This window comes from Cutaneotrichosporon cavernicola, assembly GCF_030864355.1.
Source record: "Cutaneotrichosporon cavernicola HIS019 DNA, chromosome: 3".
Classification (NCBI taxonomy): domain Eukaryota; kingdom Fungi; phylum Basidiomycota; class Tremellomycetes; order Trichosporonales; family Trichosporonaceae; genus Cutaneotrichosporon; species Cutaneotrichosporon cavernicola.
In genome coordinates, this window is record NC_083395.1 from 2,413,984 (window position 1) to 2,437,387 (window position 23,404).

Here is a 23,404-nt window from a genome sequence, read left to right on the forward strand (position 1 = left end):
CTCAGTTACCAGGCCGGCTCATACTGGCTCCAGCCGATTAGCAGCCCATTAGCTTTTTACATTGGAATCCAAATTACTTTTGCCACGTGTGACTAATATTTGGTTCCGTGCCGGTTGCCACTCTCACCCCACTTAGAGACGAGATGAGGGCATGTTTGGTGGAGGTTGGACCTGGGAGAGGTGAGAGAGAGTGTCTGATGATCAGCTCGGTCAGACAGTTGACGATATCCACACAATCCCGTCATCGCTCAACAACACTCTATCGTCAAACTCAACGCTTTGTTCCTTCTACCCTCTCGCTAATTGCGCCATTCGACTGGACATGTCTTCAACACCCATTCCATAACAGTCATTATCACGCCCCATGTCCGACCCGCACCACCGCCTCGACACGGGCGTGGCGGCGTCACGCGGGCCGTCACCCGTGTCCAACTTCTCCAGTGCACCTCCCAACCCATCTTCCAACTTAACCACCTTCCCCAACCCTTTCCAGGACGAGCCCGAGACTGGCCTCCTCCCATCGCTCCTATCCAAGGTCAAGAGCACCTTCTCGTCCGCGCCTCCAAAGGAAGCCAAGGAAGCCGCCGCGCCGGCTCAACCACCCCAGAGCGCGGCCCAGCAGATCGCCGAGACGACCCGCAAGCAGCATGCCGCGCAGGCGCAGGCGCAGGCCCAAGCCGCAGCGACGGCACAGGCACAGGCTGCCCAGGCAGTGGCAACGCCGTCGACAATGACATCGCACACTTCGGCCGTGTCCGTTCCGAGCGTCGCGACGCGGCGGGGGACTAGCCAGCTCTCGATCGGGCCTTCTGACGACACATCGCCATCGTCTGCAGTCTCGCCCACCGCGCCGTCGCTCATTGTCGCAGCGCTTCCCCTTCCAACCCGCGCTCAGCACAGTCATCAGAACTCGACGGCGTCCGCCTCAAATCTGTCTAGTGCGGCCGCGAGTGTCACCAGCTCCCAACCCCAACCACAACCGCGTCGCCACCTCATTCCCGGTGAGGCCAATTGGAGGCCCTCTGCAGCGAGCGCGCAGGTGACCGTCTCGCCGGTGACGAGCGTCACAACGACTGCGCCCCGCATGAGCGAGGAGGGCATGCCACCCCCGCGCCTCATGAGTGTGACCCCGACGATGGAGATCACCAACGCCAAAGGCAAGCCTGTGCCTGGCAGTGCGATGCTCGGTGGAGGAAGATTACGCCGCGGCTCGATTGGGACCATTCCAGACTCACCCAGCAGCGTCTCATTATCAGCCATGATCTCAGGCAACGCCGAGCTCAGCCAAAACAACGGTTACTCCTTTGTTCCAGGTTTCCAGCTGCCCGCGGAGGACACACGCAGCATTCGCTCCTTGGCGATAGCCAAGCGACCACACTCGGTATCCAAGATTATCCGCCGAATGCGGGGCGAAGGCTTAAGCAAGCACTACTGGATGGCTGACGAGAACTGTAAGGAATGCTACGACTGCAAATCGGTGAGTATCGCGTCGATGAAGGTCGCTCAACTCAGGTATTCACCACTTGGCGACGAAAACACCACTGTCGCATCTGCGGCCAGATCTTCTGCGGCCGATGCGCCTCCAACATCATCGGGGCGCGCCGCTTCGGCCAGGACGGCATGGTGCGCGTGTGCAACCTGTGTCTTAAGATCATGGAAGACTATGACGACGATGACGACCGGCGCAGCATCAACTCGACTATGTCGGGCCTCACAGGCCTGCCGGATCGCGTCATCTCGCCTGAGATCACGTACTCGCAGTCGCCCTTTGCCGCGAGCCAGCTCTTCCGCAGTACGAACGACTCGTTATCCGCGATCGAGGAGTCGGTCCACCAGCCGTACAGGGACGATGACTCGGACTGTTCGGATACAGACGAGAACACGGGCAGCAAGTGGGGCCTTTGGCCTTCTATCGCAGCGCCCTTCCGTCGGCACCCGGACGACAACTCAGACGACCATGGGCAGGAGAGCAACACTCACAGCGAGCTTGCTTCTGAGGTCCCATCACCGCGACCAGGCAGTGCAGGAGGCGACAATGCCAAGCCAGACTTCCCATTAGACAGGCGCCCGCGCGTTGGCTTTCCTCGCACCGAGACCATCGAGTCGGAAGAGGGAATGCCAATAGTCAATGCGCCGCTCAACCTCCAAGGATTGAGAACACGCCTCAGCTCAGCTGCGAGTTTGAGAGCCGGGGCCAATAACGGATTATCTGCACTGTTGGATACGGACCGCAAGGACGGATTGTGGAGAGCGCGTTCGTACTCGTTCGTCACGCCACCAGAATTCCTCACTGGCCCGTCGCTGGCGCACTTCAACACGATGCTGCAGCAATCCATCGAGCGCCATGAGCTGCCCAGCCCAGAAACTTGGCACCGCGTGCTGAGCAAGCTTCTGCTCCGCGTGTCGACCAACCTCCGCCCTGTTGTCCGTGCTGGGGATTCGATCGACGTTCGCACGTACGTCAAGATTAAGAAGGTGCCTGGCGGCAAAATCACAGACTCGGAGTACGTCGACGGTATCGTGATAACCAAGAACGTCGCACACAAGGGCATGTCGCGTCGGCTTGTCAACCCGCGCATCATGGTCATCACATTCCCCCTAGACTACCACCGTGTCGAGACGCAGTTCATGTCCCTTGATCCAATTCTCAAGCAGGAGAACGACTACCTGCGTCTGTTAACAAACCGCATCATCGACCTGCGCCCGCACATCGTTCTCGTGGAGCGCTTCGTCTCGCGCATCGCGCTCGATTTCCTGTACAAGGCCAACATCGTCGTTGCGCGGGGAGTTAAGTTCAGCGCCATTCACCAGGTCGCGCGGTGTACACACGCTGACATCATCGGCTCGATGGACAAGCTCGCTTTAGAACCACGACTAGGTCGCTGCGCCGACTTCAAGGTTCAGACGTTCGAACACGAGCTCATTCCTGGCAAGCGCAAGACGTACATGCGTTTCGAGGGAACACACAACGGCTTTGGCGGCACCATCATTTTGCGAGGCGGCACACTCTCCACCCTCAAGAGAGCCAAGCTTATCGCCGACTTCCTGGCGCTCGTCGCGTACCACCTCAAGAACGAGACGTTCCTCTACGGCGATGAGTTTCAGATGCTCCCTCCGCGCCCACCTATGCCAGAGGAGTACCGCGATCTCCTACGCCTTCTGGCGGATAAGCGCGCAACTCCAAAAGCGGTATACGGACGTGATGCGAGCTCCCCGCCCACAGAGTCGCCCATATCCCCCGATTCCGAACTCACGCCCCGTGCTGAGCGCGAGTCCTCGGATCCGAAAGAGATCGAGAGAGCAAACGCGCTGCAGGTCACGCGCGAGATCGCCGAGAGTCTCGAACCGTATCTCACGACCGTGCTGAGTGCTTCTGTGGCTGTGCGTTTCCCCCCTCCACATACCCTCGCCAAGATGGCCGCCTTGGACCGAAAGCTCAACTTCCTGAGGCTGAAGAAGGACGAGCGGGAGGCTGCAAAGATCCTTGAAGAGGAGAAGCGGCCCGAGCCTCCCAAGCTGGAGCTTGTCAAGATGGAGCCGATCAAGATCGTCGTCGAGACCGAGGAGGAATATGCGAGGAAGGAGGCCGAGAAGAAGGAGTCCGAGATGAAGGACACTGAGAAGAAGGAGGCCGAGAAGAAGGACACCGAGAAGAACGAGGCAGACAAGGCCATCGACACCGACAAGAAGGATGCGGACCAGTCGTCGGAGACCAAGGGCGCAGACCAGGCCAAGAGTCTGAGCCCCGAGAAGGAGGCTGAGACACCGAAAGCCCCAGAAAAGACCCCGCCGAAGGAGGAAGACAGCAAGGAATCAGACAAGCCTGAGCATCCAGTTGCCGTCAAGCCTGAGACGGAGATTGTTGATGACGCGATGTCCATCAAGTCTGCACCGCTCCCAAAGATCGATGCTGGTTCAGCGACGTCGTCTGCCGCCAACTCGGCCTTCACATCACCCGTCGCCGCTCCAACAGCTACCCTCCCATCCTCTATATCTCTTCCAGTTTTATCGCCACCCACACCCTCACCCACACCTGTCCCTGCCCTAACACCACTGGTCTTGGCACCGACGCCTGTGCCATCAACCGTGGTAGGCGGTAAGGGGGGAGACCCTTACCGCATCTTGCTGAACCCGGAGGACTTCATCGACGCCAGCACGCTCGCGTTTGTCGAGTACGATCATGAGGAGCAATACAAGCTTTTCAAGCATTACGTGAGACGCAACAATGGTCCACTCCACCCCAAGAACTTCCAGGGTATCATCTATCTGCAAGCTCTCTACCGGCAGGGCCAGGACAAACCGTGCGTTGAGCCAGCCCGCCAGCAAATCAACTTCTACCAGGAGGACGACCAGACACTGGGCCAGTTCCTCGGCTCGATGGTCGCGAACGCAGTTCACCGCTGTCCCAATCCGGCCTGTGAGATTCTTATGCTCTTCCACTACGACGTTCTCGTCCATGCGGAGCGCCGTCTGCAGATCGCCATGGAACACTTCTCTTGCCCGTTACCTGGGCACGAGGAGCAGATTTTGACATGGAGTTACTGCCGACAGTGCAACCGCTCGTGGGAACCGACCGTCATCCGTGAGGAGACGTGGCGGATGAGCTGGGGCGCGTACCTCGAGCACTGCTTCTACCCCCCCGAAACGCGGACGGGATTCGGATGTGCGCATGACGCCTACCGCGAACATATCCGGTACTTTGCCCATCACAACATGGTTGTGCGGATCCACAACGACGAGATCGAGCTGTACGAGCCCGTCAGACCGCCGATCAAGGTCATCTGGAACGTCGAGGACAAGGTAGCGCTCAAGAACGCCGAATACGAGAGCGCACTGGCGAAGACGGCCGCGTTCTTTGACTCTGTCATGCACCGTCTCCGTAGCTTCACGGACGACCTTGTCGAACCTGACAAGCAGGCGCGCATGCGCGCGGACCGCGACGCGCTGCTCACGCGTGCAGTTGCCGACCGCGACGAGACAGTCAACTCGCTCAAGCTTACATACAAGCAGACACCGCCAACCGATGTCCTCGCGATCAACGTTGTGCTGCAAGCTCTCCAAGACAGGGTCATCCAATGGGAGTGAGTTCTGCGAATCTCTTTCGTCACTGTAGCTGACTTCAGTCTTGACTTCTTAGACGTCGAGAAGCTGTACATGCCTTCCGAGAAGGACCTGAAGAGAAGTGAGTTGTCAGCGACGCGCGTCTGACCATCAGTGACTGCGACCCATTTGAAGCGTCTATTCGCTACCCACGATGTGTTCGGTTCGCTCGATAAGAACGTTGCTGGAATCGCCGTGCCTGAAGTCGACGAACATGAGAAGATGACGGACCCCGAGTCGTCAAAACCGCCCTCAGTAGCACCGACGCTTGAGCTTGATAGCAGAGCTGCGACTCCGCCGTTACCTGAGTCGGAAGCTAGCGGGCCCAGCCCTGAGAAGGTAGACGAAAAGCCAGAGGCCGACAACTTGGGAGACAAGCCGACCCACGCCAACGACAAGGGTGAGAAGCCTGACGACATGGTCACCAGTAGCGTAACGACGTCGAGCGACACTGCGACGCCCACACAAACGATGTCGCGCGCGACTGCGCCGTCGCTGCTCGCGCCGCCCATGACGCCTGAGCTCGAGACTCGGAACACGCCTCGTGGCTACGAGACCGACTCGACGATATCCGCCGCACCGCGCCCAATTTCCGTTGCTGCACAACCTTACACACCGTCTGCCGACCTAGCGTCGAGCGGGGTTGACAGCGACACCCACGCGTTCGTCTCGCGGCTGCCTGTCCGTCGGAATCGTCCAACCCCAAGCGTGGCGGACCTCGTCAAGCGCTTCCAAGACACCGCTCCAGAACGCAGCGGGGCGTCAACGCCGACGCTCGAGAGGCCGCGCTCAGCTGCCGGCGTGCACCGTCGTGTGCGTCACGAGCCGACCGACGTCTCGGACAGTGATGCGGGGCGTCCGCACAGACCCTTCCTCCGACGCAACAGGGCGACTGAGCAGACGGTTATGCAGCGGAACTCCTCGAGATCCAACTTATTCTCGGATGGGGACCGCAGCTATGCCGTCAACGCAAGTCGGATGGTGTCGAAGCGGCAGAACACTGATCCCACCTCTGGGATTAGAGGACGGCTCTCGCAAGCTCCTTCACCTAGCCGCAGTCGCTCGCGGCCCGTATCTCCCTCCGCACGGAAAGACGGCCGCCTTGCCGCTCCTACGAACGTGCCGATATCCAAGAGCGTCAGCATGGACGGCAAGCCGCGTCTCTTGGGCAAGGGAAAGACCCCACGTAAGCCACCTCTGCCTGTTGCACCGCAGGCGTCGCCGGGCGGGAATCTCATGAGGGGCATTCCGCGCCGCGTCATGGGTGCCGGTAGTCGTGTGACCTCCATCGCCAGGCACTTTGACAAGATCAGCCGCGACGCCGAGCGTGACAGAGCTAAGCGCATAAGCCTGGCACGCGGGAAGCGTGCTGGCCGCGTCGGTGTTACTAAGGCTCGCGTACAAGTGTTCAACAACGTCCGCGACGCGTTCAGGGACGAATTTGATTCTGACTCGTCCGCTGCCGACAACGAGGAGGAAGCCGACGGGAGCGACGTGAGTGTCGACTCGACGGGCCGTGCGAAACCACGCCGCAAGCAGAGCTCGCCGGCCAAGCCGCGTCCGGCGTTACTGCCACCCCACGTACATGTCCCACCGACCCCTCCACCCAAGAAGGCGCGTCGTAGCGATGACGATACCGAGGCCGAAGCCGAAGCAACCACACCCAAACCTGCAGCTCCCGAAACTAGACTGTCAGAGGTTTATGCGGAGACGGATGACGCCGGGGGCAGTAAGATCGCCAGTGACCGGCTGCACATCGAACTTGCCCCGTTCGACACGTCGGCTCCTCTCCCCAGCGTCCCCCCGACTCCTGCTACTGGCCTGATAACCGAGGACGAGGCAGCCAAGAAGGGCTTGAGCCAGATGTCGCAGATCAGCGAAAGCGAGATGTCGTCTGGCGGCGGCGAGCGTTCGAGTATTCTCAAGACGTTAACCGGCTTGTGGGCAATCCGCGCGGGGGACTTCACACCGCTTGATTATCCCCTCAGCGCTGCGGAGCACATCTTCGTTGACTCGCGTGTGATTGTGCGTGAGCACGAGCCGACGTCCATCATCGCCTTCACGCTCTGCTCGAAGCAATACAGAGAGCAGATCAGGTCGGTGGCGGCGGCATCCAAGGCACGTGCGGCGCGCGCGGAGAGGGCACAGCACTCAACTCTTCCCTCGGAGCCGAGCATGTTGGAGGAAGTGGGAAACGAGCGGCCATGGGATATGGTCAGCGTCGACGAGCTCGACGAGCCATCATTAGCTGGCACGCATTTGAAATACGAGTTCGAGGCGGGTTCCTCGACCATTTCGTGCCGGATCTTCTTCGCCGAGCAGTTCGCTGCACTGCGCCTGGCATGTCAATGCGAGGACGGGTTCATCGACAGCCTGGCGCGCTGTGCCAAGTTTGATGCCAGTGGCGGCAAGTCGGGCAGCGCCTTCCTCAAGACCAAGGACAATCGGTTCATCGTCAAAGAAATTTCGCGATACGAGATGGACGCCCTAACCAAGTTCGCCCCGGCATACTTCGAGTACACGAGTACGGCGTTTGATCGGCAGCGACCCACTGCGCTCGCCAAGACATACGGCATCTTCAAGATCGGCTACCGCAATGGTGTGACTGGCCGGAGCATGCACATGAATGTGCTTGTGCAGGAGAACCTGTTCTACGGGCGCCACTTTAGCAAGATCTACGACCTCAAGGGCAGCACACGCAACCGCCTCATTAAGCCGACTGGCCGCGCAAACGAGGTGCTCCTTGACGAGAACCTCATGGAGATCTCGCACACTTCGCCGCTGTACCTGCGGGACCACGCCAAGCTCATCCTCCGCACTGCACTGTGGAACGACACGCTCTTCCTCTCCGGCCTCAATGTCATGGACTACTCGCTCGTTGTCGGAGTAGACGCGGAGAACAAGGAGCTCGTCGTCGGCGTCGTCGACTACATCCGTACATTCACATGGTGAGCTTTCTTACTCTCCTTTCAGCTGACAGACAGGGACAAGAAGGTCGAGTCGTGGGTCAAGGATTTTGGCGGAGGAGGACGCGGCGAGCCTACCATTGTCACACCGCAGCAATACAGAAAGCGCTTCCGGACCGCCATGGAGAGATTCTACTTCCCTTCAGTGCCGGACCGTTGGAGCCAGGCCATGGCCGACGAGCCGCTCGACGAGGAGAGCGCGACTCTATTGAACATGTAAGAGGAAGGCGGAGGGTGAAGTCATGTAGAACCAGATCGGATTGGAGCTGAACGTACTGTAGATGGGGAGAGGAAGATTACCAATAGAATTCTGATAGAGAGGCCTGAAGGCGCATCCGACATCATTGCTATAGTTGTACAACTGGTCTGTCTATGTGGTTTCCCAAGCTTGTCTAGCCTGCAGAGGTCACTCTGTCCTGTCTCTTTCATCTCACATGTCGTCTTAACTGCCGCCCTCCTCGTCGACAGCCTCGCGCATCATGTCTGCCCACTCGCTCCCCGCCATAGCCGCAAGCACATCCTCGTTGGCTGGCTCGTCAAAGCTCGGCTCCCGCGAGTGCGAGTACGCCGAGTAGTTGGACAAGTGCTGGGACCCGCTGAACGCCGCGCTGTCCGCAGACCCGCGACGGGACGGGTTGAGTGTCTGGGAGCTGTGCGAGAGATGCGAAGGCGGCATCGACAGTATGCCCAGGGGCCCGAGGACAGTCGAGTGACTACCCGCGCTCCCAAGTGTAAAGTGTCCGTCGCCGCTGAGGCCTTCGAACGGGTCCAGGTCGAGCGTGCCCGACCGACTTGGCCCCGACGATCCCGTTCCCTGTCTGCTGGGGAACCGCCCGCTCGAACCCGTTCCTTGCCGGCTGGGTCCGGAGCCCTGGCGTGCGGGACGTTGTGGGTTGGGTCCTGAGCCTTGCCGCCCGGGTTTGGGTCTACTTGATGACGAAGGCCGCGAGCGGACCGGGCTGATGGGGCTGGTTGGTCTGCTACCAGGCGGCGTGTGCGTGGGTGTGCCCCATGGGCTGCGCGTCGGCTGCAGTGGCTCGTCGGCCAGCGACGGCGTACGTGGCGCGTTCGGTGACGAGGTGTCTGGCAAAACGATCGCTGGGACAGCTCGTCCTGCCTCTGCCGCAGCGGCGCGCGCCTTCTCCTCGCGGTAGTGCTGGAACTTGCGGCGCCAATAGATCGCGCGGAGCAGGCCACGGACGCGGTCGAGGTTAACGAGGTCATTGACCTGTTCCATTTTCTCTCGCCGGACGAGGAGCTCGTCGACCTGTAGCGCATCCTCGTCGTTAATGAGTATCGTCTGCGCCAGCATGAGAAGCATGTTGGTGAAGCTGATACCTCGATCCCGCTCATTGGTGATTTTGGCCTCGAAGAAGAGCCTCACGAACTGGCGGCGGCGTTGGCGTACCTGGTCGAAGTCGATCTGGGAGATGGCGGATTGCAGCTTGCGTACATCGACCGCGTGTCTGGCACTGGTCTCGACTTCCTTCGAGTTGCCTTGAGTTGCCGCACACGTACTGAGTAGGTGCGGTACGTTGTACTCGGTCGGGTAGAGTCGGACCTCGAAGACACCGTTCAGCATAGATAGGAAACGCGCGCAGTCTTTCCGCTTGATATATCCGGTCCGCTCAACATCGATCTGCGCCCACGCCCTCTTGAAAGAGCCTGTAGTCAGCACGTGTAAAGGACGAACACTCACGCATCTGCTCGCGGTCGAGCGTGGCACTCCCCGGCATCTGGTACACGTAGGAGAAGGACTGGACGACAACACCTGTAAACATGTTCAGGAAGATGTACCTGTCGTCAACCCAGTATTAGCCAAGTAGCTCACATGCTTAGGATGTTCCAGGCGATGAAGAGCGTATACGCCCAACCTTCGCTGCCACAATCCGAGTCCAGGTAGGTTGCGCCCTCAACACAGTGCGGGAACTGGACAGTACTGTTGTCAGCCGCCGGTCATACAATGAACTTACTAATCGTGCATGTATCCGTTCCAGCCCTCACTAATGGTCAGCTCCCTCTGCGGGTCGAACTTACCCTGTAGACATGAAGGCCAGCATGATTAACGAGTTGACAAACGTGTTGTAGTTCTGGAATCGTGAAGCCGCGTTCGGTCCTTGCTTGGTCAAGCCGAAGACCTCCAGGTAGATGATGGCAGCGAACAGGAAGAGTACCGCCCAGAGCATGAACAGGTTGCCAATAGCCGGGAGACTGGCACTGAATGTCAGCTTCCGCTGCGTCCCGCAGACCTACATCGAGGTCTTGAACAGCTGGTTGAGCGCATCGAGACGCTGTACTAGCTTGAGCGCAATCGCAACGAGGAAAAGCTTCTGCACCTGCTTGCTAGCCTGGTTGCCTTCGACGCCGCTCGCACTGGCTTGAAGCGCGGGAATGGTCGTAGCAAAGCTGCCCGCCACGACGATGACGTCGAACAAGTTCCACCCATTAGAGCGGAACGCCTTGAACCCCAAGCCGATGAACCGCACGACAATGTCAACAGCGTACAGGACAGTCAAGACGAGGAAGGTGGTGTCCAGCTGCGTCTCAGACATGATGTTCTCCGAATAGTCCTCGCACCTGTTGTCAGCAGGATCGAGGGCCGCAGCTCACATCAAGAGCAGGATATGGACACAGTAGACAAAGGTGAAGAAACGTTGCCAGTAGCCGCGCTTGGTCGTCGCGCGCTGGTAGCACCACAGGCGAAGGCGCGTCCGTGGCTTCTTCTTCGGAAGCTGACTAGGCGTCTGCGCGTGGATGTACTTCTTCAGATCGACCCACTGGCGTTGCTCAGTGGTCAGGAGAGCCGTGCCGGAGCTGATACTGAAGTTCTCGATGATGATCCTTGCTGTCAGCTGGCATTTGTGAGTGACCTACGTCAGGAAGACGGTCAAGATGACGACGCCGCCGAACAGGTTGAAAATGATGAAGAAAATGGAGTTCCATTGTTGGGCGTTCGTCTGGGGTTGCTGGTCCTGGCCGACAATGTTCATGGCCGAAGACATGACGTCTGTCCAACCCTCGAGCGACACAATCTCGAAGAGAATCAGCATGGATCTGCGGAAGTCATCGAATGACCATTTGCTGCCGTCGAAAGTCGGGTTACCCCAAGCCCTCGGGGCGAGAAACTCCAGGCTGTTGTCGATTGGCGAACTGAGGAACTCGCCAACGCAGTCGCTGCGGCCGCCAATGTTCCCGCTGCCATCGTTACAGCCAGTCATACGGTTGCGGAAGATGTTGAGCCTGCACATGTTAGCGCTCTATGGACTCACCAAACTCACCCCCAAATTGCGAACGGAATGATGTACAAGATCATGAGGCAGGCCGCGTCCAGAATACGCACGAACCCGGCGAAGAAGACGACGTAGACTGTATCACGTAATCGACGGAAAACTGTGATGAGCCGCAGGGCGCGGAATGCTTTGAATGAGCGCGTTAAGCGGCTCATGCCGCCGATGGTGACCAGAGACGAGATGGTGTTGGTGAGCAAGAGTATGAGAATGAAGAAGTCGACGACGTTCCACACTGAGTAAAGGTACGCGTTGGGCGTGAAGATGAAGCCGTCGGCGATGATCTTGATCAGGAACTCGATGAAGAACACGAGTGCTATACTGCCCTCGGCGTAGTCGAACCACCCGTACTTCATACCGTGTTGCACGTAGAATTGCCTGCGATATAGAGGAGTCGCGATGGCCGCCATAGCAATGCTCGCTGTGACACTGAGGAAGATCACGCATTTAAAGAGAAAGCTCCACATCGGGTCAGGCTGCTGGCCGAAGATCCGATGTCCATGGGACGATGGAACAAGGTGTTGGCAGAACTTGCGAAGCGGGTTCTTCTGCGAGATCAAGTAAAGCGACAAGTCGTAGGTGGGGTGAGCAGAGATGAAGTCGGCTTCCTGGTTGCGCCTCTCTCGCAGCGCGTCCCTATGCTCGTCAACCGAGATTCCGGGGTTGATCGGGGGTAAGAGGTCGGTCAAGCCCCGATCGTCATCACTGTCACCGTCGTGATCCACGCGCGTAGAGTTCCTGCGCGAACCGGTGGCCTTCTTCTTCTTTGTAAACCAGCCGAAGAGCTTCACTTTGCCGTCTGCGGTAATGCCCATTAGGCGCTTGATTGCGGCCTTGCCTGTGGCTAGCTCTTGGCCGACCTGTGTGTCAGCGCCATTTGATCAGACTGCTCACATCTCCATCACCGACGTCTTGCCCGATCGTCTGCTTCAATGGCAGAATGAGGTTCTGCGGCACCTCGGACACGTGGATGGCCCTGTGCCTTCCCCGGACTCTGTTGTACGGGTTAAATCTCTCGAAGAAGCTGCTGTGTGATGATTCGGGCTCCGACCGGCGGATGAAGGCGTCAACCTGTTGCTTGCGCTTCTGCTCCTCGGCGACAGAGAAGTTTTCGTTGATGACAGCGATGAACATCTGCATCATGATGACTGTGGTGAGCGAGGTCGTCGCAAGTGGCTTACAGTTCGCGAACATGAACCAGAGGAACAGGAAGATGCACACAATCCAGCCCTGTCCCCAGCCCCAGTCGGCGCCAACCTTGGGTGTGAGCGAGACAGAAGAGCTTCAACGTACCGCTGAATACAGCACTACTGTCCAGTTCTCCGTCGAGAAGATCTGGTACATGCCCACAAAGGAGTTGTAAACTTGGGAGAAATTGATCATGGCATCGCCTTCTGGGAGGTCACCACGGAGGAACTGGACGCCCTGTTGTCAACAAGACGCAGGCCGTGAACGCACCATCAAAGCTGCAAGCAGGGTCATCAAGAAGAGAAAAACGACCATGTTGAACAGACCCGTGAAGCTACCGAAGATGTTGACCTTGGATCAGCGCGTGGGTGAGGTGAATTAGGCTCACCAAGAGTGGCTTCATTCGAGGCACGAGAAGGATTACACGGTACCAACGCAACAAATCGAACACTGTCAGCCACGAGTGGTACTGCGACTGGCGAACTGCAGGTACTAGCTCAGTGATGGCGCTGCCTATGGCCAGGAGGAGGTCAAAGTCATTGCGTTTGATCTTGAAGAACGCACGCCAGTCGGGCACATACGTGAGGTAGCGCAAAGCGATCTCAACAGGCCAAATGATGCCAAAAGCTAGTCCCATCTGACCTGTCATCAGCGCGACTCACGACTGGATCTATCTCACGGAGGAAGGACATGTGCCAGGGAGAACTGTTAGCCGCCTTGGTACCCTGTGCGATGACATCGAGGAGGATGAGCAGGACCCAGAATGGCTCTGTCTTGCGGTAGAGAGTGAAAACTCGAGATGGCTCCTTGGGCTTCCTGGTTGAGTCCTGTGCCCACTGCGGTGCAGAGATGGCAGAGCTGCGATCAGAGCATGCTGGACAGTAGACTCACGATTCTCCGCCAAAAGCAGACTTCTTCGTCTCCGCTCGGATATCCTGGAAAGTGTTGACGACCACAGCAACCAGCAGGTTCATAAGCCAGAGGTTGAGTACCATGATCGCGACGATGAAGAAGAGAGCCGATGCTTGATAGTCGGTGTCCATTGTTTCGTACATCGTGTTCGTCCACGTGTTGACTTATGTCAGCCCAATAACGCTTGTGAAGCCCACCTCCCGCAATGATGAGGACCTGCACCAGCGACTTGAAGATGTTGTCAAAGCTTTCCGTGTCATCTTCCAGGCTTTTATCGCCCGTCTGGCGTAAGCAGATCACCTCTGCTAGAGCCTACCTGGCAGATCTGGTTGATGGGGCAAATGAAGCCCTTGGGAGCCTGTGACGAAGGAACGCCATTCTGCTTGATGAATGAAGTCGGTGTAAGCGTGGTTGGGTCTAAGAACCCGCCGCAATTGCCTAGCGTGATGTTGTTGCTGGGGTCATTTGGATCCGGGAGGATGCAGGTGCGACGTAGCGAACCTCTAAAGCTCTGGACGCCGATGATGGAAAAGAGAGCCGCAGCGAACACGATGAGGAACGACACGTTGAGGATTAGCGGCCCGGCGCGTTTGAGCGAGTGCAGGATCGTCGCCGTACCCGAAGTGACAACGAGCAGGCGCGCCGTGCGTAAAATACTGATAGCGCGGAAGAGGTAAAGGTGTCTGTTCTCGGTGACCTCCTGTCCTGTCATGGCAAGAATGAACGTGATCCAGAACGCAACAATCGCAACCATGTCAATGCGGTGCCATGAGTGGCGAAGGTACGGTCGGTTATCCTTGACAAGACTGCGTTGATGTGTGACGGCCTCGTCAAATGGCATGAATTGTGTTGTATAACTGCGGCTGCCGCCAGATGTCGACATTTGTCGCGTCCTGTGCCACGCCTCCTTCGTCGACGGCCTCGCCGCCGGGTCGACATCGGCATTTGCCTTGAACACGACAAATTCGCGCACTCTCTGCATGAAGGAAGGCATGGAAGTTTCGGGGTCGGCGATCAGGCCCGTCACGATTATCCGCGCAAACATCTCGATACTGGTGTCAGTCAGTAATCCCGCAGAAGCATGGTAGGCCAAGTTGAGCTGGGCTAGACTCACGTGAAGATGACGAAGAGGACGAAAAGCGCATAGTCCTCCCATGCGCGAAAGTAGCCACCCCCGGGGCTGCGGGGAGTGAATACCGGCGGGGCGGCCTGGATGATGAGAATGATCAGGTTCGCGAGGATGAGCACCATGATGATGGGGTCAGTCCACCTGGTATTAGCCTTGACGATGTCGACCAAACTCACGGGAAGAGGACAGCGCTGTTCATGGCTCGGCGGATGGGGTTGGAAGCGGAGAAGACGCCGAGGGTGCGCCCTCGGAGCTGGCCCCGCACTGGTGGCGGTGGCGGTGGTGGTGGTGGTGGTGGTGGTGGTGGTGATGGGGGGGGATTTGGGGGGGTAGACAGTGCGCTGCTCATCTCTAGCGGTGATTCTGCCCCCTCATCGTTTGTCGAGAGGCGGTTGAGGCCCTCGTATCCGTCTTTCTCTGTGCCCATAATGTTTTGAACACGGATACTGGCGTTGCGTAGAGTAGTAGAGACACGGCGTATTGTTGGACTTCGGGTGATGATACCAAGGGGCCCAACGCGCGGCCTTCCTTCATTGTCATATGGGCGGTTCAGTTGTGACAATCGTGCGTGACCGCCTGCACCTGTACCTGCGACGCCGATCCCTGCAGGAAGAGTGTCGGCGGTAAGGTGGGCAGTGTCGCTTTCGTCGCTGTGGAGGCTACCAGCAACGCTGCTGGTTCGAGATAATGTCTCGCGGCTGTCAGCCCAAGGTCTTCGTGGACGATTCAGATCCTCTTGTGCGCGGTAGGCTGGGTGCAGCGGGTGGATCTCGCCGACGTCTGCCGAGTCGGGAGAAGGCGCCGGCGAGCGGATGGGCCCACTGAACGCTTGCGCCGCACGGGGTGGGGGCGCTGGAAGGGATCCGAGAACGTCGGCAATGTCGTCGTGCGTTGGGCGTGGGTTGGAGGAAGACGAGGCCGCGGCCCCAGCCCCAGCCCTCGCCCACGAGGCACGCGAAGACGGCCGCGGCGGGGTCATGAGCTGGGAGTGATATGCTGGGTAGCGTGGGGGTTATTGGAACATGGGGAGGGGAAGAAATGTCGTGCAAGAGAAGCAGGAAGACTGAGGGACAAGATATGAGCGTGAGATGATATCTAAGAAGATGATGATCTACTGAGAGGAGAGAGAGATGTCGATAAGCAACAAAGGGACAGGTAATGGCCGTGCCTGAATGGTATGTGGAAGGGGAACGTGCTGTTCGGCCCTCAGTGCTGTGCTGTTTACAAAGCAAACCATCATACATGGCATCTCACGCGCACGCTACACCTCATTGCCTGAAGCGAGTGCTATCACTGGAACATGGGTTTACCTAGTAAAGTTTTAATGGCGTGTATCTTGAACTTTGGATGCATACATATCGACTATGAGTACTAGAGTCACCTGAAGTTGGGGTGGAGGGTTTGCCACCAATATTTGTTACCACCAAAGAGGTGCGGAACTGGGCAGATCGGTCGGTTTGGCAGCTCGGCGGAAAAACAACCGAGCATGTTGATACGTAGGGCACGCTCATCACAGCTTGGATACAATGTTTTCAACCCCGGCGTGAGCACACATTCACTCTATACATTCTAGCTGACGGCGGAACATTAAACTACACATCACCACTTCCTCTATTTGTTCGTATCTTGAGACCATATCTTGAGATTTCCCTGTCCAAGACCTCACACCCTAGTATCCAAGCACAGGCGCGCGGTTAACCCACTCCCCCTTGCCAGGCATACAGTTATCCGTGATCCAGCGGCCCACATCCGCCCGTGACACGCGGTAGGTATACACGTCCTCTCCGGCGCGCACCGCTCCGCTCTCAGCGCCATCAGTGAGGAGGGCAGGTCGGACGAGGATGAGCTCGGGGAGAATGCGCGACACGCCGCGGTTCGCCTCGGAAAGAATGTCGGTTGAGGGTGGAGTTGGGGTGTCACCAATGTTGCTAGCCCGGAGGTAGAGGTATTCCATGCCTTCCTTGTCGGCGTGAGGGCCGCTCAGCATCCATGGGTAGAGGATCTGGTGTCAGCGGGAAAAGAGGGCCAAGGTGGGTTGGGCTTGGTAGCCGATCCAGAGTGTCCAAGTGATGCGGAGACTCACCCGAAGAAGGAAGGGCATCTTGTGGTGGTTCTTCCCGATACCCATTGAAGAGACGGCGATGATCCGCGGCCGCTGGTTCTCAGGCTTGCGCTCAAGTACGCGTAGAAGGGCGAGAGCCGCATCAGTACAGAGGGTGGGGTTATCGAGCTTGAACCCGCGGAGAGTGAACGATGGGGTTCCGCCTGGTGTCAGCAGGTGGGGAGCGAGTCGCCGCGGGGTGGGGGGCTGTTTGTTGAAGATAAGGAGGAGACCTACCAACAGAAGTGAGCACCACGTTCGCCCCCTCCAAAGCCTTCTCGACGTCGTCCTGAACTGTTGCGTCGCCTTTCACGATCTTCACACGGCCATTCTTGATCGCTTCAGCCACCAGTTCGTCCCCATCGAGGGCGGCGGGCTTGCGGAGCAACAGTGTGATTGTCACGGACGGGGAGGATGAGAGTAGATTGCGCAGGACATGGTTGGCGATACCCTTGGATGCGCCGAGGATTGCGATGTGGTAGGACATGTTGTTGTTGTTGTTGGTGGTGGTGGTGTTGGTGGTTGTTCGTTGGTGTGGTTCCGTAGGTCAGTGCTGTTGACGTCGTGGACGAGGTCGAGTGAGGTGTTGACCCGTCATGGTAAGGGGCCATATATAGCCATCACTATGCACCGCATTCCATGCCCAGCGGCCATCAATCCATCAATCCGATGCCACGATGCGTGCTGCGCGCTGCGTGTCAACGCGTCGTGGCATTACTTGCCGAGCTGCCGACAATAACAAGAGACAAGAGACATCCCCGGCGGCCTCATTTCGTCCAACCAGAGTCACAAACGCGTCTTGTCTTCTCCCACTGCATCACGTGTTTCGCCCATTCTCTTGGCGTAGTTTGCATCCGATGGCGGACCACCACCGCTCCCTCCTCCGTTGCTGTACTGCCCGGCGGTCATGGTCATTCACGACAGACGACTGGACGGACCTGGACTCGGCTTTGCCCGTCCCCCACTCTTCGCTGCACCGCCACTACTTCTCCCCACCCAACACGGATGTACCGCGAGGCACAACTTATCTCATATCCTGCCCATTCAACCCCCGCCTCAATCGCCCCGGCCCAATGTCTGTGCTGCGTATGCCCAGCTCGCGTATCCGGTAGCCACTCGGTGACATTCTGTACAAGGCTAAATGAGATCCTATGTGATAACAATAATGCTAATAAGACAAATGACGCGCGGTAAACCCACGGTGTTGCGCGCTAGGCGCTGGGCTATGCTAGACTTTTGATGGTGATGGTTATGGGAGGCCGGTCGCCTGTCGCATGTTGCAGACGGCGGACAAAGTGCGGAGATTTGGGTAATGTGCAGTGTGTGGCTCTGACGGGTTGTGGCGGGTGGTGTGGACCGTCTGGGCCGTGCGCCGGGGGAAATATTGGTCGCGACGAGGACGTGCACGCGAGCGATGGAGCTGGATAGATATGCGCGGGCGCACTCGCCCTCTTTGGGATGCGGTGTTCAGTCGAGGTCCATCCGCTGGACGTCCTCGACCCAGCGCTCCTCGCAGACCTTGGGACGCTCGTACGCGCCCTGCTGCTCGTTGGAGCTCTGGCCAAACACGGGGCTCGATGGTGGTGCTGGTGGCATGCTGCGCGCGAGGGGGACGAAGAAGGCATGGAAGCCGCGCGAGCGCTCGACCTTGACCTCGAGCGCGACCTGGACGTTCTTGTGCTTTCCCGTAGTGCTGCTCATCTTCTTTGCCTTTGCGCGGGGTTTGGACGAGAGCGAGTGGGACGACTTGTGGTTCGGGATGTGTGGTGGGGAGGGGGAGGAGCTTGCGCTCGCTGAGCCGGTCGTCGAGGAGAAGGGCGGGGAGGTGCAAGTTGAGGTGGGGAGGAGGGGAGACGAGTAAGACGAGGTGAAAGCTGGGCGGACGGGCTTGGGGTGGAAGAGAGGGGACGGCTCAGGTGGAGACGAGGACGGGCAGAGGGGAGCAGAGTCGTACATGACGGTTGGGAGGGTTTGAAGAGGACGGATAGGTGTGAGGAGAGATGAAGAATGAGGATGAAGATGTTGTAGAGTCGAGTTGAACTTGGATGATGTGAGCGTGTGTTTTGTGGGATGAGGGTTTGGGCGCGCGAGATGTGATTGTGGCAAGAGTAGGATAGAGAGACAGTTGGACAAGTGGCGTGGTGACTTTGGACTGTTAGGAGCCAGACTGTGGGAATGTGTATTTTGACCAAACACGATTCGCAAAGCTTGACCTTTTGGCTACAAACTGTTACACTCACTACCTTGCGAGCTGCGCGAGCTGCAAGGGGTTTACGAGGAAGGGCAAATAAAGCAGAGAAAGAGGGTGAGAAGGGCGACGAGGAGAATGAAAGGGCCTTTGCGCCCTTTACATGGCATGTGGAGGAAGTGGCTTACATCTGTCAGGCAGGTAAGTGGGTCGATTGTATTGTGAGAGCAATGTGCTGTCCTGTCGGCCAGCAGCTGGCCTCGATACCAAGTGTTGAAGAAGAGGATATGATAGCGACGAGTTGGACGTTGAATTAAATGACTGGGAATGTAGTCTAGTCTTGTGTAGTCGAGTCTTGGTTCAGTATGAGAATGAGTCGATGCTTGTGAATGTGAATGAATGCTGCTGGGTTAGTTGGTGAGTTGGTGAGTTGGTTAGGGATGTTGGGCTCACTTGGGACGTTCAGGGTTATCCTACGCAATGGGTGGTGGACGATGGGGATTACTCAGGGTTGGGGTTCTCATTTACCCCTATAATGCCGCATTACAACAGAATAGGGTCGCCGGCCGCCTTACGAATCTTTGGCGGCCGGGTTGGCAACTCTAACAGCCTCCAGCCTGCAGCCTGATACCTGTTGCTAATTGTTACACTTGTACTTTGTACTTTGCTAATGATTAAGGGCCAGTGTTCCAGTGAGGGATCTAATGTTATTGCGGTACTTCGATGCTCGAGACTTGTCTGTCCTACCGAGGTACTTTGGTCTAGGTCGAGTCTACGCCACCATTTTTACTTTTTTATTTCGCGTTTGACATACTCTGCCCCCCCCCCCCCCTCTTGGCCTTGCTGCCTTACGCTGCCAAAGACCGTACCACCCCCATATCTCATCATAACCAATAGAATCCAACCAATCGCTTCTCCTCCTTTTCACCCCGGTGGCTCTGCAACTCTGCCTGCGCCTTTGCTGGATCTGTCCATTACCTCAGGGAGCATCACGCTAGCGGAGATGGCCAGCACTTCGGTGGCCATTTCTGCCGCGCGTCCCGGACCTGTAGTGCTGACGTGATATGTCCTTTAGTCTGAACTTTGAATGGGAATCCGCGGATTGGAATGGGATTGCGAGAACGAACATTAGACTGATAGCCACGATCTCGGCCGTGCAGGTCCTGCGGCTGAAGCATCCTCAAGGCCGCAGTTGACAGCTCGCTCCCATCATGGCGCTGGGGCAGTGGCGTGCGGCGGGCGGCGGGCGTAACGAGGCAAGCCAGCTATTCGGGCTCAACTCAACTCTGGCCTCGTGCTCAGGATGAACGGCAGATTGGAATTTGGAAGGTGACGTGAGAGGAACCCAGAATCACAAGTTTGTAGACAAGGTTGCAGGACCAGGGTAAGGCCAGGGCTGTTCACGTGTTGCCCATGTCAGCCTGCTGATCAAGCTACAGAGCTGCAGAGCGTGGTGCCTCCTCCAAGCTGCCAATACCAAGACGTCGAGGGACTGATGAAACGAGCGACGCGACGCCGGCAGGATGGCGGGCAACGCCAACGCCGGTCCAGGCTGTCCAGGGCACTGCACTGGAAACGGTGCGAGATCGGGCGCTCATACACTCATGTCCAATAAGCAAAGTCGCGTCGGCGCTGAGCGCCAGACGCGCCCCACGCAGATCATGGCCGACGCGCAAGTGGCGTCTCCCGTGCTCATGACAGCTTGACAACATGTTCGATGGCCAAGCTTGCTTCGACTCTCGTCATGGCTGCCCGAGAATCGAAGCAGGTCGGGGGATTGTTCATCATTGTTCTGCAGAATCCAAATGGTACCGCACCGGGCTAGGAACGACTTGGTTACGAGAGAGAGAGCGAGATGTGTCTGCATTGACCTGGCGAGTTGGAGTAGCATACTGGTAGGTAAAGCTGATTAGAGCGGCTTGCTTATCTTGGTCCACTCTTCGTCTTGAATTAGCAGCAATAACACATCCACGTGACATCTGCGTGGATTTGGATTTGATCCCGATGTAGCTGGACCCCAACTCGCCACTCAACGCGCAAGAGGCTCGGTTGATGAACAAGACTCGAGCGTCTCGATTCTCCATCCATCTTTCCATCACTCTTCATCCCGTTACAACACTGGGACGAGAGGAAAACGGCTGCATTAGATTTCCCTGATCCAGTACGCTCTTGCGAGCTAAGAGTTCCCGTTCGCTCTCCCTCCATCCACATCTCAGTTCCGCGACAACAGCTCCACTCACCTTCCCCCAGCACCACCTTCCACAATGTCGACAGTCTTCTACCGCTGGGGCGCGGGCCGAGATGAGGCGCGTATCAAGTTCGACGGCACGCACATCAGCGTGTTCGACTTCAAGCGCCAAATCATGCTTGACAACAACCTCGGTAACGGCAAGGACTTTGACCTGACCGTGTTCGAGAATGGAGAAGGTGCGTCACTCTCATTGACTGTCCTGATGCTCAGAATTGAAGGACGACGACAAGCAGATTGCGCGTTCGTCAACCCTCGTCGTGCGCCGTAGGCCAGCGATCATGAAGGGACGCGGAACTGCCCAGAACTACATCGTCGGCACGGACGCGTCCATGTCGCTCACTGGCGAACACCGCATCGAGGCGCACGCACGGCAAGCGATGAAGGACCGCATGAACCGCGGTACCATGGGATCCGGCGGCACGTACGGGTCGTTAAGCAAGCGCTTCGACGGCAAGGAGGAGAAGAAGGAGGAGGCGCCCAAGGTGACCACGGGTAACGCGGACGAGGACGCGCGTATCCAGGCCATGCTCCAGCAGCAGACGGACACGTGGGAGGAGATGCAGGAGGACATGAGCTCGTGAGTGGGCAGCTTTGTGTATCTGGCATGTAACTGACTCCAGGCTTCCACGCTTCAACAGCGGTGCGAACAGGCGGCCGCTTGGGCGACCCGGCGCCGCCGGCGCCGGTGGTGGTGGTGGCGGTGGGCCGCCGAGCAAGTTCGACTACAGCGTCGCGCCGGACAAGGAACCTCCTCTTGGTTACATCTGCTACCGCTGCGGACAGAAGGGACACTGGATCCAGAACTGTCCGTCGAACGACGACCCAGCTGCGCAGGACCGCAAGCGCTTCGTCCGCGTCACGGGTATCCCGCGCTCCTTTCTGAAGACGGTCGAGACGCCCACCACAGGCGAGGGCTCGTCTGGCGGTGCGATGTTGACTGCGGACGGCGGGTTCGTGCGCGCGGTTCCCGACGCAAGGGCATGGGAGAAGCAGGCGGCTGTCAAGACGCTCGCAAACGACGACGCCGAGGACAAGGGCGCGTTGGACCCCGAGCTCGTGTGCCCGCTGTGCAAGAAGTTGTTGAACGAAGCGGTACGGGTGCCATGTTGCCACACGGCGTACTGCGAGGACTGCATCACCAGCCACTTGCTGGAGCACGATTTTGTGTGTCCGAGCTGCGAGAGCAAGATTGCAAGCCTGGACAAGCTCGAACCAGATGAGGATCTACGCCAGCGCGCCGAAGCGTACCGCGATGGCGAGAAGGGCAAGAGCGAAGAGGAGGAGAAGGTGTGTCGAAGGCAGCTATTTCGAGAAGCACGGGCTGACGGCAGAACGGGGATGACACGCCGGCTGGCGAGCCGGACGCGAATGGCAAGAACCCGTTCAACGGCCAGATGCCCGATATGAACGCCATGACCGAGTACCTACAAGCAGTGGGCTTTGTGACGGCATGGGAGCTGACGGCAGATGCTCGCGACCCTGCGGAACCCGCTCGTCCCACCAGCCATCAAGACGCAGGTGCGGCAGCTAGTCAAGATAACCAACCACAATCTCCTGCAGTTGCAGATGCTCGCCGCCCAGGGAATGCTCGGCGCAATGGCGGGCATGAGCGGAATGGGCATGGGCTTGGGTATGCCCGTGATGGGGAATGCGATGGCGAACCCGATGGCCATGATGGGCATGCAGGGCCACATGGGCAACATGGGCAACATGGGCAACATGGGCAGCATGGGCAACATGGGCAACATGGGGCCAGGCAACATGGGCAACATGGGCAACATGGGCAACATGGGCAACATGGGGCCAGGCAACATGGGCCCGGGCAACATGCACATGGGTGGTGGGCGAGGGCGTGGCGGCTTCCGCGGCGGGATGCGCGGACGGGGCTTTGGGCGAGGAGGTGGAATGGGTCGCGTTAGCTCGGGCAAGCGACCGGCCGAGGACGCTGCTGGGGGCATGGAGAAGATGCAGCGCGTTGGGTGATGTAGCGTAGTGTATTTGTAGTATGCATAGCATCAGAGTCGGGTGTGGTTTATGGCGCAGAAGATCGGGGCTGACCTAGGGTTCGCTTATTCTGGCCTTTGGATTGTAATCGACTATATTTGATTCTTTGAGACAGTGCTCTGTTTGAGATTGTATTTGAGATTGTGTATGAGGTTGTATTTGATCCAGGAGTTCTAGGACTTTACACGTTGGCCAGTGCTTGCTGGCGGTGCCTGGCCGGCTGACCAAGCGTGCAACAAGTTGGAAGTGACATCAGAATGAATTTCGAGATCACCAAC

The 23,404-nt window shown here is 58.0% G+C and overlaps 5 protein-coding genes across 5 annotated transcripts; 2 read left to right on the forward strand and 3 right to left on the reverse strand.

Annotated features, from left to right (window-relative positions):
* Positions 1-364: 364 nt before the first annotated feature.
* MDM12 (uncharacterized protein) lies at positions 365-8,286 on the forward strand (the record flags this gene model as incomplete). The annotated part of the gene is made up of 5 exons (XM_060599399.1): positions 365-1,477; positions 1,513-5,081; positions 5,124-5,182; positions 5,216-8,048; positions 8,085-8,286. The coding sequence occupies 5 exons, from the start codon at positions 365-367 to the stop codon at positions 8,284-8,286; spliced, it is 7,776 nt and encodes a 2,591-aa protein (XP_060456097.1).
* A 222-nt stretch (positions 8,287-8,508) lies between these two features.
* On the reverse strand, positions 8,509-15,561 carry CCH1 (uncharacterized protein; the record flags this gene model as incomplete). The annotated part of the gene is made up of 20 exons (XM_060599401.1): positions 8,509-9,731; positions 9,766-9,863; positions 9,898-10,005; positions 10,040-10,069; positions 10,104-10,283; positions 10,320-10,643; positions 10,677-10,907; positions 10,941-11,306; positions 11,345-12,213; positions 12,248-12,501; positions 12,535-12,610; positions 12,647-12,778; positions 12,812-12,892; positions 12,930-13,183; positions 13,221-13,399; positions 13,433-13,616; positions 13,651-13,735; positions 13,770-14,505; positions 14,568-14,723; positions 14,759-15,561. 20 exons carry the CDS (start codon positions 15,559-15,561, stop codon positions 8,509-8,511), a joined length of 6,369 nt encoding a protein of 2,122 aa, XP_060456098.1.
* A 690-nt stretch (positions 15,562-16,251) lies between these two features.
* Positions 16,252-17,170, reverse strand: CcaverHIS019_0309040 (uncharacterized protein; the record flags this gene model as incomplete). Its single annotated transcript, XM_060599402.1, has 3 exons — positions 16,252-16,584; positions 16,666-16,847; positions 16,921-17,170. The coding sequence occupies 3 exons, from the start codon at positions 17,168-17,170 to the stop codon at positions 16,252-16,254; spliced, it is 765 nt and encodes a 254-aa protein (XP_060456099.1).
* A 980-nt stretch (positions 17,171-18,150) lies between these two features.
* On the reverse strand, positions 18,151-18,639 carry CcaverHIS019_0309050 (uncharacterized protein; the record flags this gene model as incomplete). Its single annotated transcript, XM_060599403.1, has 1 exon — positions 18,151-18,639. The coding sequence occupies one exon, from the start codon at positions 18,637-18,639 to the stop codon at positions 18,151-18,153; it is 489 nt and encodes a 162-aa protein (XP_060456100.1).
* Positions 18,640-21,135: 2,496 nt separating this feature from the next.
* On the forward strand, positions 21,136-23,105 carry MPE1 (uncharacterized protein; the record flags this gene model as incomplete). Its single annotated transcript, XM_060599404.1, has 5 exons — positions 21,136-21,298; positions 21,333-21,699; positions 21,743-22,409; positions 22,454-22,555; positions 22,590-23,105. The coding sequence occupies 5 exons, from the start codon at positions 21,136-21,138 to the stop codon at positions 23,103-23,105; spliced, it is 1,815 nt and encodes a 604-aa protein (XP_060456101.1).
* Between the last annotated feature and the right edge of the window lie 299 nt (positions 23,106-23,404).